The 14,270-nt window shown below is 43.2% G+C and overlaps 1 protein-coding gene across 3 annotated transcripts in view; it reads left to right on the top strand.

Moving 5' to 3' along the window:
* GTPBP6 (GTP binding protein 6) overlaps positions 1-13,518 on the top strand; it is a 59,437-nt gene extending 45,919 nt beyond the window's left edge. The window contains exons 9-10 of one of the 3 annotated variants that reach the window (XM_077296909.1): positions 4,487-4,636; positions 13,213-13,518. In XM_077296909.1, the coding sequence (XP_077153024.1) occupies positions 4,487-4,636; positions 13,213-13,336 (274 nt within the window). In that variant the 3' untranslated portion in view covers positions 13,337-13,518. Of the gene's footprint in view, positions 1-4,486; positions 4,637-12,841; positions 13,010-13,177 lie in introns of those variants that run through there. The other 2 variants (XM_077296910.1, XM_077296911.1) reach the window with 2 other exon arrangements.
* The last annotated feature ends 752 nt before the right edge of the window (positions 13,519-14,270 follow it).

Genomic DNA, 14,270 nt, shown 5'->3' with positions numbered 1-14,270 from the left:
CTAAGTGTACGGGCCTGTCTGCACAATATTCGTCCATTGCTTCCCACCCAGGGACTGCTTTAGGACGTCCCATGGTCCTGTGTCCCCCAATGAGGCGACAGAGTAAAGGAGATTTTTGTGTACTCACCGTAAAATCTCTTTCTCTTAGCCTTTAATTGGGGGACACAGCTCCCACCCTGTTGCCCTTTCCGGGCTGTTGTAACTGTTGAGTTCTCATATTGTTTCTTGAGCTCGTACATAGTTGCCTTCTTACAGGCATAATTATGTTATTCATGTTATGTTCCTCCTACTGCTTTTGCACAAAACTGGAGAAGGCTGATGCCGTCCAGGGGTGTATACTGCACAGGAGGAGCCACAGTTAATCTTTTTCAGATTATGCATAGTGTCGCCTCCTAGTGGACAGCAGCATAACACCCATGGTCCTGTGTCCCCCAATTAGAGGCTAAGAGAAAGATTTTACGGTGAGTACACAAAAATCTCCTTTTTGTAATGGGGTGCCCCTACCTTATGGCATGTGAAATCATTGTTGGGGTGAAAAGGTGATAATATAATAGGGTGTTTTGAGTTGCTTACTAGTGAAAAGCGAGCGTGCTGGGATAAGGTGTTATCCGAGCATGCTTGTGTGCTAACCCAGTGACTTTGGCGTGCTTGAATAATATGTTCTAGTCCACGCGGTTGCATATCTCATGGCTGTTCGACAGCCGCAACGCATGCAGCAGTCAGCAAACAGGCAATCTGTGCATGTGTTGCGGCTGTCGAACAGCCAAGAGACATTCAACCGTCGGGAATTAAACATATATTTTTCGAGCACGCTGAAGACACTCGAGCATGCTCGAATAACTCCTTATCCCAGCACGTTATTCATCACCATTGCTTGCCCCTCATCAGTGAAAAGCCATAGGTGTGATTTGGCTGGGTAAGGCTATGTGCACACTTTGCGGCGTCCTCTGCGGGTTCTCCCGCAGCGGATTTGATAAATCTGCAGCGCAAAACCGCTGCGGTTATCCCTGCAGATTTATCGTGGTTTGTTTTGCGATTTTCCGCTGCGGGTTTACTCCTATACTATTGATGCTGCATATGCAGCAATATGCAGCATCAATAGTAATGTTAAAAATAATAAAACATGGTTATATACTCACCCTCTGACGTACCGATCTCCTCGGCGCTGCACGCGGCGCTCCGGTTCCAAAGATGCTGTGCGAGAAGGACCTTCGTGACATCACGGTCATGTGACCGCGACGTCATCTCAGGCCCTGCTCGCACAGCAACCCTGCAACCGGACGGCCGCGTGCAGCGCTGAGAGGTGAGTATATCATTTGTTATTTTAATTCTTTTTTTTTTTTACAGAAATATGGTTCCCAGGGCCTGGAGGAGAGTCTCCTCTCCTCCACCCCGGGTACCATCTGCACATGATCCGCTTACTTCCCGCATCGTGGGCACAGCCCCATGCGGGAAGTAAGCGGATCAGTGCATTCCTATGGGTGCAGAATCGCAGCGATTCTGCACAAAGAAATGACATGCTGCGGGTTGTAAACCGCTGCGTTTCTGCGCGGTTTTTCCCGCAGCATGTGCACAGCGGATTGCTGTTTCCATAGGGTTTACATGTAAATGTAAACGCTATGGCAACTGCTGCGGACCCGCAGCATCAAAATCGCCGCGGATCCGCGGTAAAACCCGCAAAGTGTGAACATGGCCTTAGAGGCCTCTGACAGGTGGCGTAAGGAGTAACATTTAGTCGGTGCAGTGCTATTGTAGGAACTTAAATGTGAATAGCCTCTTTAAGGTGGAAGAGGACTTGACCTCTCCTGCCAAGAACAACCAATCCACACCAAAACTCAATTTGCAACAAAAATGTTTATAAAAATTTGACCATAAATAAAACATAACAAAAAAAAAACCTGATGCAAATCTATATAAACGCATGTATAAACATCATACATATATTACACATCCATATACAGAGTGCCCCTACATCATAGATGTGAAATCTGACTATAATTGAAACATTAACCGTGTGATGCAAATCTATATAATCACATAGGCAGGTTTAGATGTCAGGTGAGGGTTAGAGGGCCTCCATACATACCAGATGGTTTCCCAATAGCTGTCAGGTGAGGGTTAGGAGGCCACCATACATACCAGATGGTTTCCCAATAGATATCAGGTGAGGGTTAGGTGGCCTCCATACATACCAGATGGTTTCCCAATAGATGTTAGGTGAGGGTTAGGAGGCCTCCATACATACCAAACGGTTTCCCAATAGATGTTAGGTGAGGGTTAGGAGGCCTCTATACATACCAAATGGTTTCCCAGTAGATGTCAGGTGAGGGTTAGGAGGCCTCCATACATACCAGATGGTTTCCCAATAGATGTCAGGTGAGGGTTAGGAGGCCTCCATACATACCAGATGGTTTCCCAATAGATATCAGGTGAGGGTTAGGTGGCCTCCATACATACCAGATGGTTTCCCAATAGATGTTAGGTGAGGGTTAGGAGGCCTCCATACATACCAAATGGTTTCCCAATAGATGTTAGGTGAGGGTTAGGAGGCCTCTATACATACCAAATGGTTTCCCAGTAGATGTCAGGTGAGGGTTAGGAGGCCTCCATACATACCAGATGGTTTCCCAATAGATGTCAGGTGAGGGTTAGGAGGCCTCCATACATACCAGATGGTTTCCCAATAGATATCAGGTGAGGGTTAGGTGGCCTCCATACATACCAGATGGTTTCCCAATAGATGTCAGGTGATGGTTAGGAGGCCTCCATACATACCGGATGGTTTCCCAATAGATGGTAGGTGATGGTTAGGAGGCCTCCATACATACCAAATGGTTTCCCAGTAGATGTCATGTGAGGGTTAGGAGGCCTCCCTACGTACCAGATGGTTTCCAAATAGATGTCAGGTGAGGGTTAGGAGGCATCCCTACATACCAGATGGTTTCCCAGTAGATGTCAGGTGAGGGTTAGGAGACCTCCATACATACCATATGGTTTCCCAATAGATGTCAGGTGAGGGTTAGGAGGCCTCCATACATACCAGATGGTTTCCCAATTGATGTCAGGTGAGTGTTATGAGGCCTCCATACATACAAGATGGTTTCCCAATAGATGTCAGGTGAGGGTTAGGAGGCCTCCATACATACCAGATGGTTTCCCAATAGATGTCAGGTGAGGGTTAGGAGGCCTCCATACATACCAGATGGTTTCCCAATAGATGTTAGGTGAGGGTAGGAGGCTTCCATACATACCAGATGGTTTCCCAATTGATGTCAGGTGAGGGTAGGAGGCCTCCATACATACCAGATGGTTTCCCAATAGATATCAGGTGAGGGTTAGGTGGCCTCCATACATACCAGATGGTTTCCCAATAGATATCAGGTGAGGGTTAGGTGGCCTCCATACATACCAGATGGTTTCCCAATAGATGTCATGTGAGGGTTAGGAGGCCTCCATACATACCAGATGGTTTCCCAATTGATGTCAGGTGAGGGTAGGAGGCCTCCATACATACCAGATGGTTTCCCAATAGATGTCAGGTGAGGGTTAGGAGGCCTCCATACATACCAGATGGTTTCCCAATTGATGTCAGGTGAGGGGGTAGGAGGCCTCCATACATACCAATCTTGCTAAAAGACGTTGGCTTGGACAACTTTCATCTAATTGTACTAACTGATGCTGTGTATCTGAGCGCATGTTCTTGTGCCTGTGTGGTATGTTTTTTTTTCCTGGTGTATTATGCATTGTTAATACTTAGAAAATAAGTATTGACAGTTTACAGGAACAAAAAAAAAACGTACCTACTTTAATGGTGTAAGATAATGGATGCACTATAATTTGGGTTCTCAAGTTTCCAGTCCCATATGGGGGTTTGGTCCCTGCTGCTTTGGTGACTGGCATGACCATATATTTCACAGTTCTCTTACTAATCCTTACTGGCATATCTGGAATTTGATTACAGTAATACAAATGTTGACTTTCACTTTTTTTTAAACTACTCTTTATGCTGCACTGAGTAAATCTATCCTGAGTCATTTGTGACGCTTTTGTCCAATGTATTTCAGTACTATCACACGTAATGTAAGTACATTGTAGTGGTAAATTCACACGTTGCGTTTTTGCTGTGTGTTTCTTTGTTGCATAAAATACGGAGCTTTTGCATCAGCAGCGTAACCAGTGAGATTTCTGAAATCTCATGTACACACTGCATATTATTTCTATGCATATTTTGAGCCCAGCTGTGTTTTTGCCAAGGCATGGTGTCCATTCTTTCAGCGCTGTTCACTTGTTAAAATGAATGAAAGAAGACGCTGCAAAAATGTCTTGTAAACCACGTCCACAACGTGCGTTTTTCCTGCCATCACTCTGGTCTGTTAATGCAGAAAAGAAACACTGAAAATATACAACATGTGAACAAACCCTTATTGTTGCCATAAGTATTATTGAATTATTCTAAAATCGAAAGCTTTTCTTTTGTGTCTATTAGCCATGACCCCGGTGATACTGCCATACCTGTGTCTGCTCTTTTTGGTGTTGGCTTAGATGAACTGAAACAACGCGTACAAAGCATAGTGATGACCAATACGGAGAGGTTGATAGTGACGATTAGAGTGAACCTGGAAAGTCCTCAATTAAGGTATGTTCTACTATCCCAGTAGATGGTAGGTCCAGCATGACTAAGCCTGGTCACAAAATTTAGCACCTCATTCATTTCAGATTTCTGTATCACATTCTTGCATATTATTTTTGAGGAGCTTAAATCTAGTGTTGGAAGCTGTCCACATTTAGGGGACATTTTTAATAAACTGCTTAAATGCCTGTAAATGCATTTTTGCAGTTGAGTTTGATTACTATTTTTCACCGTTTGCCTTTTATAGCCACTGTGTTGCACTCTATTGTTGGCTGCAAAATGAGTTAGTGGTGGACAGGCAAAATTAAAATGTAACAGTGGCTTGAGATAATAAAAATTGAGAAATTAAGCTATACTCTTCGTCCATCACTTCGTGGATTACATTTACACAGGAAGGAAGTAGTCTCCATTCTCTGTGGCAGCAGTACGGCTGGAACCTGTCATTGGCTGTTGTGGCCAGGTGACTTTGCGAGTTGATAATAATCTGCTAAGGACACGTGAACACGGCAGCCAATCAACAGGTCCCAGCAGTCCTGCTGCCACATAGAATGGAGGCTACTTCCTTCCGGTGTAAATGTAAACCACAGTGACCTTTGCTGGATCCCGATAAGTGTCGGTAGGAGAGTGTAGCTTAATTTGTTATTTTTTATCATACCAAGCAACTGGTGAATTAATTTTGCCTGGACAACCCCTTTAACCGAGAATCCGTCATTTAGCCCACAATGACTGACTGACGCAGAGTTTTTAACTTTTATCTGTCTTTTTCTAAGCTCTTCTTTGCTGATTTATGACCACACCAAATTTAAATGTGCAGGGAAATACAGGGTGGGCCATTTATATGGATACACCTAAATAAAATGGGAATGGTTGGTGATATCAACATGATGAGGGCAACGCATCATCATGATGGTCGTCGTGGACCAGTTGAATGGCCACCAAGGTCTCCCGATTTGACCCCCTTAGACTTTTGGAATAACAGATACTGGAAGCATGTGATAGCATTTCTTCTGCGGTGTTGCCATCAGTGTGTCAAGAGTGGGAGAGGAGGGTTGCATTGACAATCCAACACAATGAGCAGCACTTTCAACACATTTTATAAGTGGTCATAAACTTGTAAATAACTCATGAAAGAATAGTTACCAAGCACACCATTGTTTTTCTTGTGAAATTCTCAATAAGTTTGATGTGTCACATGACCCTCTTCCCATTGAAAAAAAATAAAGTTGGATCCAAAATGGCCGACTTCTAAATGGCCGCCATGGTCACCACCCATCTTGAAAAGTTTTCCCCTCCCATGTACTAATGTGCCACAAACAGGAAGTTGATATCACCAACCATTCCCAATTTATTTAGGTGTATCAATATAAATGGCCCATCCTGTAGAGCATGTAAAAGCTAAATGTTGCAAAATGTTTGAAGAAACCTACCTGACAATTTTTAGCCGCAAATACATGCACCAGAAACAGACCTTTCACAAGTTTTTAGCATATTAAACTGACCACATCATGAAATGGTGACTGCATATCTGTATAAAATATATATTTTAAAGGGGTTGTCCACAATTAGAACAACCCCTTTTTGTCACAACAACCGCATGAGAGCCCCAGGAACGCAAGTGCCGACACTGCTGGAACAGGGCCAGCACAGGAGATGAGTATAGGCTTTTTTTTTCTTATCTGGGCCAAACCTTTAGATCTAGAAGGGGTTTTCCTAATAGTGGACAACCCTTTTAAGATCTCCTTTCACTGTGCTGTCAGCTCTCATCCTCCCCAACACCAAGTAGCTTAAGATGAAATCTGGAAGTGTTTGTAATGGTACAGCAGAGCTGAGTTGTGTATCTCTACACAATTGCTGCAGGGTTCAGTGAGGAGAGGATGAATCTTTCTGTTTCCCTCTGCATAACGCTACCTGTTTATGATAGGTCAACCTCATGCAGGGGAAGAAGTACTCGCCCCCAGACACACATTTCTGGTAACGCCCAGTAGAACTAGAACATAAAATATCACCTAAACTTTACAAGTTAATCTCTCAGAGGAGAAGCTAAAAAGTAAAAACCGCATTTTACTCAGGTCTGTGGCCACCATTCCATGATGTGGCTTGTTTAATATGCTCAAAATGGTGAAAAGTCTTCAGAAAGTAAGTAAAAAAAAACAAAACAAAACACACTTTTAAAGCTCATCTGATTTTACAAGCTCCACATTCCACTGACAACTAATCTGCTGTAAGCAGATTTTCAGGTAGCTCCATGTCCGGCCCATAGATCTTAGCAGCTAACTTACATATTGAGAAAAACGGGGATTTCTCAGGAATAAGACATCTGATCTCCGATATCAAGGTATCATTTTATTCAACTTTCTATGACTTGCAGACCTTACAGACTGGGTTATTCCTACTCAGATTCCCTGTTGCTTCAATTTTGGAGCAGATTGTAAGTAACATATTAGAAAACTTCGCTCTGTTTTCTGCTGGGAAAATCGCATAGTCTTGGTGCGGACTAGTAATGTCCATATGAAACTGCATTATCTCAATGGCTCTCCTTTTGTACGGCGTTTTTACACACATGCCATTTTTACTTATAATGGGCTGCAGTTCTCATCTTAGATACATGCAAAGGAAGTATGAGTGAAGTAGCTCATTAGCGGCCATTGATTGGTTGCAGTGCTCACATGGCATAACAATCCAACGCGAACCCAGTGCCGACATCGCTGGAATGGTGTCTGTAAAACGAAAACAGATACTATATTCCATATATTCCATATTGTGGGGAAGGAGCGTATTTAGGAAAGGGTTGTCAGAGTAGATAAAATGATCATTTTATGAATTCAGCTACAATTAGACTTATAAAGTGATCATATTAATGTTAATATTGGCCTGGGCAACTTTCATAAAGGATTATACAGCTATTCCAATATCAAGTTCTAAAGTGGGGGAAAATAAGTATTTGATACACTGCTGATTTTGCAAGTTTTCCCACCTGCAAAGAATAAAGAGGTCTATAATTTTTATCGTAGGTACACTTCAACTGTGAGAGACAGAATCTAAAAATAAAACCAGAAACTCACATTGTATGATTTTAAAATAATTAAATTGCATTTTATTGCATGAAATAAGTATTTGATCACCTACCACCCAGCAAGAATTCTGGCTCACAGACCTGTTAGATTTTCTTTAAGAAACCCTCCTACTCTTCACTCATTGCCTGTATTAATTGCACCTGTATGAAAGACACCTGTCCACACACTCAATCACACTCCAACCTCTCCACCATGGCCAAAGACCAAAGGAGCTGTCTTAGGACACCAGGGACAAAATTGTAGACCTGCACAAGGCTGGGATGAGGTACAGAACAATAGGCAAACAGCTTGGTGAGAAGGCAATAACTGTTGGCTCAATTATTAGAAAATGGAAAAAACAAAAGATGACAATCTTCCTCGGTCTGGAGCTTCATGCAAGATCTCTCCTCGTGGGGTAAGGATGATTCTGAGTAAGGTCAGGAATTGGCTCAGAACTACACGAGAGGACCCGGTCAATGACCTAAAGACAGCTAGGACCACAGTCTCAAACATTACCGTTAGTACCACACTACCCCATCATGGATTAAAATCCTGCAGGGCACACAAGGACCCCCTGCTCACGCCAGCACATGTCCAGGCCTGTTTGAAGTTCACCAATGACCATCTGAAGGATCCAGATGAGACGAAAATAGAACTTTTTGGTTTCGACTCCACTCGCCATGTTTGGAGAAAGAAGGATACAACTCCAGGAAAACCGACCCAACTGTGAAGCTTGGTGGGGGAACCTCATACTTTGGCTTGCTTTTCTGTAAAGGGGACAGGACTAGGGTTGAGCGAAACGGGTCGTTCATTTTCATAAGTCGCCGACTTTTGGCAAAGTCGGCGTCTCATGAAACCCGACCCGATCCCTGTGCGGGGTCGGCCATGCGGTACGCGATCTTGGCGCCAAAGTCGCGTTTCGTATGACGCGTTTAGCGCCATTTTTACAGCCAATGAATGAGCGTGGGCAGAGTGATGACATAGGTCTTAGGGGAGTGAACGCCTATCGTCATGTTATTGCTTGTGCGCAGTAGGGATTTGGAATGTGCAAAACGAAGAGAGAGAGAGAAAAAAGAAAAAAAAAATCCTTCATTGGGTTTCGTGTTTTGGCCGTAACCCGACTTTTCACGGTGGTCGGCCGATTTCACTCGACTCGACTTTTAAGACAGTCGGGTTTCACAAAACCCGACTCGACCCTAAAAAACTAAAGGTCGCTCAACCCTAGGCAGGACGACTGCACCGTTTTGAAGGGAGGATGGATGGGGTAATATATCGCAAGATTTTAGCCAACAAACTGCTTCCCCCAGTAGGGCTGCCGTCACACAAGCAGTATTTTACATCTGTATTTGTAAGCCAAAACCAGGAGTGGGTGATAAATGCAGAAGTGGTGCATATGTTTCTATTATGCTTTTCCTCTAATTGTTCCACTCCTGGTTTTGGCTTACAGATACTGAGATAAAATACTGACCAAATGCTGCTAGTGTGACGGCAGCCTAAGAGCATTGAAGATGGGTTGTGGCTGGGTCTTCCAGCAAGACAATGACCCAAAACACACATCCAGGGCAACTAAGTAGTGGCTCTGTAAGAAGCATTGCAAGGTCCTGGAGTAGCCTAGCCAGTCTCTAGACCTAAACCTAATAAAAAAATCTTTGGAGGGAGCAGAAACTCATCGTTGCCCAGCAACAGCCCCAAAACCTGAAAGATCAGGAGCTCTGTAAGGTCAGGAACTACAGGAAGCATCTGACCTCTGTAATTACAAATAAAGGTTTCTGTACCAAATATTAGGTTCGGTTTTCTATTGTATCAAATGCTTATTTCATGCAATAAAACGTGTATTAACCCCTTTCTGACATATGACGTATTATCCCGTCGAGGTGGGGTGGGCCCGTATGACCACCGACGGGATAGTACTATCGCAGCTGACATCTGGCACATTAACCCCCGGAACACTGCAATCAAACATGATCACAGCGTTCCGGCGGTACAGGGAAGCATCGCACAGGGAGGGGGCTCCCTGCGTGCTTCCCTGAGACCCTCGGTACAAGGAGATGTGCTCACCTTGTACCGAGCGTCTCCTCCCTGCAGGCCTCGGATCCAAAATGGCCGCAGGGCTACATCCGGGTCCTGCAGGGAGGTGGCTTGCCAGCGCCAGCTCAGAGCAAGTTCTCAGAATAAAGCGATGCAAAAATAATTATTTTTTCCATAAAATAGTTTTTATCGTATAAAAGCGCCAAAACATAAAAAAAATGATATAAATGAGGTATCGCTGTAATCGTACTGACCCGAAGAATAAAACTGCTTTATCAATGTTACCAAACGTGGAACGGTATAAACGCCCCCCCAAAAGAATTTTATGAATAGCTGGTTTTTGGTCATTCTGCCTCACAAAAATCGGAATAAAAAGCGATCAAAAAATGTCACGTGCCCGAAAATGGTACCAATAAAAACGTCAAAGAAAAAAAAAAGGAGAAGCCAGCACTGCTTATGGTCCGAACGCAATACAAATGATGCACATGCACCTACTGAATTCTAACTGTAGTTCAAATATGAGACATTTAGCAAATAATTGATCAATTTTTTGAGCTACCCCGCCACTTCACGGCAATCTCATAATGGGGCAGTCCTACGCTACGTATTTTATTAACATTGTGCCATTACGGCCTCCTAGATGTATAAAAAAAGCATAAAAAGAAAGACACCATTACTTTACTATGACATGCAAGCTGTACCTAGAGCATTTTCAGAATCACTCCCTTGGTGCCAGGAAGGAAAAGCGTAGGTGAAGGCCGATCAGGTCCTGTACGGACATATCAGATCTGGCTTCCACACCTCCAAACCAGCACCAAGGTTAAAGGGTGAGACAGGCTCAGACACAGCTGCAAAATTAACTAGAGCCTGAGGCAGGGCAGGGCTGCTGTGTGTGTGTGAACAGCAGCCTATCAATCACAGAGAACACAAAGAATGGCGTACGTAACCCAGCGTGCGCGGCAACAGTGGTGGTCAGCCACTTACCAATGTAAAAGAAAAAAAAAGAAGCCAGCACTGCTTATGGTCCGAACGCAATACAAATGATGCACATGCACCTACTGAATTCTAACTGTAGTTCAAATATGAGACATTTATATAAAAACGTCAACTCGTCCCGCATAAAACAAGACCTCACATGACTCTGTGGACCAAAATATGGAAAAATTATAGCTCTCAAGATGTGGAGACGCAAAAACTATTTTTTGCAATAAAAAGCGTCTTTTAGTGTGTGACAGCTGCCAATCATAAAAATCCGCTAAAAAAACGCTATAAATAGTAAATCAAACCCCCCTTCATCACCCCCTTAGTTAGGGAAAAATAATAAAATTAAAAAAATGTATTTATTTCCATTTTCTTATTAGGGTTAAGGCTAGGGTTAGGGCTAGGGTCAGGGTTGGGGCTAGGGTTAGGGTTTCAGTTACAATTGGGGGTTTCCACTGTTTAGGCACATCACATTTTCGCCAAATTTCCTTTTTTTCACAAATAAACGCAAGTCTTATCGAAGAAATTTTACGACTATCATGAAGTACAATATGTCACGAGAAAACAATGTCAGAATCATCAGGATCCGTTGAAGCGTTTCAGAGTTAAAACCTCATAAAGGGACAGTGGTCAGAATTGCAAAAATTGGCCCGCTCATTAATGTGCAAACCACCCTTGGGGGTAAAGGGGTTAAAAAAAATCCAGAAAATCACATTTTACGATTTTTACATAAGATTCTGTCTCTCACAGTTGGAAGTGTATCTACAATAAAAATTACAGATCCATTCTTTGTATGTGGGAAAACTTATAAAATCGTCAGTGTATCAAATACTTATTTTCCCCACTTTCTGTAACCGGGAATGCAGTTTATATTGTGCAATATAATGCTATATCTGCTCTAAGGGCTTTTTCTCTCTTACAATCATTGTAGCTAGGGCAGAATGTAAAACCCAAAAAGGCATTTTACAACACACACAAAATACTTATAGCTCCTTATTGTGGAACTGTAGGCACTCTGGGGTATCACTAAGGCTTCTTTCACACTTCCGTCTTCCAAATCTGCACAGGATCCGTCAAGACGTTGAAATGATGGATCCTGTGCAGATTGTGGAAAACGTGTGCACTGGGCCCGTCTTTCTGACGGACCCGTCGAGGCTATGTGCACCTGTTGTGTATGCGTCTTCGCAGCGGTTTTCCGCAAAACGCATGCACAACACAAACCAGGTTAAAAAAAATTAAAAATCGCAGTATTCTCACCTACCGGCGTTCCCGCGCAGCGATGCTCCCGGCAGCTAGTGTTCCTTGTAATACATTGCGAAATCTCGTGAGATTTCGCAATGTATTACTAGGAAGTAACACTAGCTGCCCGGAGCATCGCTACGTGGGAACACCGGTAGGTGAGGATATTGCGATTTTTTTTTATTTTTTTTTTAATTATTTTTAACATATCTTGTTACTATTGATGCTGCATAGGCAGGATCATTAGTAAAAAGAGAGAGAGCGAGAGAGAATTTCCCTGACGGGAAATTCTTCCACGCATGCTCTCTTTGAAAAGACGGGACCCATCACTGGATTCCTGCTTTTCACAGTCAGCGACGCATCCTGCGCCCATAGGCTACTATTGTAGCCAGTGACGGGCAGCGCAGGATGCGTCGCTGACTGATTTTCCAACGTGCAGAAAAAACGTTCCTCTGAACGTTTTCTCTGCCCGACGGACCGTTTTTTTACGCAGGATCCAGTGTACGACGGATGAAACAGATGGCCGTCCGTCACAATCCGTCGCTAATACAAGTCTATGAGAAAATGCCGGATCCTGCATTTTCGAAAACCGACGGATTGTGACGGGAGCTGAAAGATGTAAGTGTGAAAGAGGCCTTAGGCTCTTGGTGAGTACATTCATCGAGGAGATCGCTATATTGAGGGTGTGTGGTGCGGTTCATGTACAGAGCTGGGACACTGTATGTGAAGGGAGCAATGCCTTCAGGACGTATGCAGTCTTGAAAAAGGGGATTTATGACGTCTAGGTTTTGCTATTACTTAGATTAAATAAATTGTTATAGGAGACCAGATAGGTCATTCAAGCATAAGTGTAACCATTTTGAGTGTGCCCTTCTTTTTTTTCAGTGTGATGATATATTGTAATCCACAGGTTGCCGTGCCTATATAGGTATGCTTGAGAAAGTCCAAGACAGGCCGAAATGTCTCGACAATCTATTTATTATAATATATCATTTACATATGAATTGGGCTTTGGGTGACCTTTCGTGACCGATCTGCCTGAATGCGTGTGCCTGTTTTGACTATTGCTCCTGGAGTGCTGTTGCCCCTTCTATGTGGAGCTGTCAGAAGTTCGTCAGGGTCAAAAAAAGGAATTCTGGGATGTTTAGTTCCACAGTGATAATAAGAAGTGGTAAGTAATGTAGTTGTTTTATTGTACGCCTCAAGATACATGCTGATTATCATATTCTCATGGAGACCTTCCTAGAATAATACGTAACCTGTCTTGCATATGTCTGACAGCTGGCTGTACAAGGAGGCTTCAGTACAAGAAGTGAAGGTGTTACCAGAAGACGGATCAGCGGATGTGCTAGTCATGATAACCAGTGCTATGTATGGAAAATACAAAAAACTGTTTTGTAAATGAACTCTGAGTAATGGGATTTTACATTAGTCAAGTACAGCGTGGCTACAACGAGAGGGAGTATCCTATTTATTGATGAGCTGCAGCCAACACCGCATGGATCCCTGAAGATTCAGGAATATGGGACGCTGTATGATATCTGAGATAATTATCATCATTGCCATAAATAAAATATTTTCATACTACTGAATGTTATTCATTTTTGCATGCAAGTATCTGAATGGTTTTTACAGTGGGGTTAGCACTGGAGCCTTGCAGCGCTGACTTTGTGTTTGAAATCCAGCAATGACATCTGCACGGAGTTTGGATAGACATACAAAACTTGGGGAGAACATACAAAGACCTACTGATAGACAATGTAGATGGTCATCACTCACTTTGACAATGTCTGTAAAGCATGGGTGGGCAAATCATTTATAAAAAGAGCCACATATGGAACTGGTACTGTTGTGGAGGGCAGAAGATCCCGAGCTCAGTTAGGCTCTCCCAACCTCATTCTGAGTCTCATAGACTTATGCTGAGAAAGTGACTTCCATTTCACCCAAAAGACGCTGTGGGACTCTGCAGGTCACAAATGATTTTATCTGGTGCTGGAGCGGCATTGGAAACTGCAGAAGATGGCGACTGGCAATACACTCTGCACAAACACATTGTTGAATTGATTGCTAACAGAAAACAATAATAAAAAATGCTGGAGTGTTCCTTTTAGGCTGGAGGCACACTAGTGTATTAAAAAATCAGTCTGATCCAGAAAACTAGGACGAGTGTCGTGCAAGTACAACCTAGCATGGGTATGGCATGTGTATACAATGCGCTTTTAACATCTTTTAGATACTGTAATTCTGTATGTACTGTATTTTGTAGTTTATAAGACGCACGACAAATTTTGGGGAGCAAAATAGGAAAAAAAACTTTCGTAAAATGGTGGTGCTTCTTA

This window comes from Ranitomeya variabilis, chromosome 3 (assembly GCF_051348905.1).
Source record: "Ranitomeya variabilis isolate aRanVar5 chromosome 3, aRanVar5.hap1, whole genome shotgun sequence".
NCBI lineage: Eukaryota > Metazoa > Chordata > Amphibia > Anura > Dendrobatidae > Ranitomeya > Ranitomeya variabilis.
This window is presented reverse-complemented; position numbering and strand designations above follow the sequence as displayed.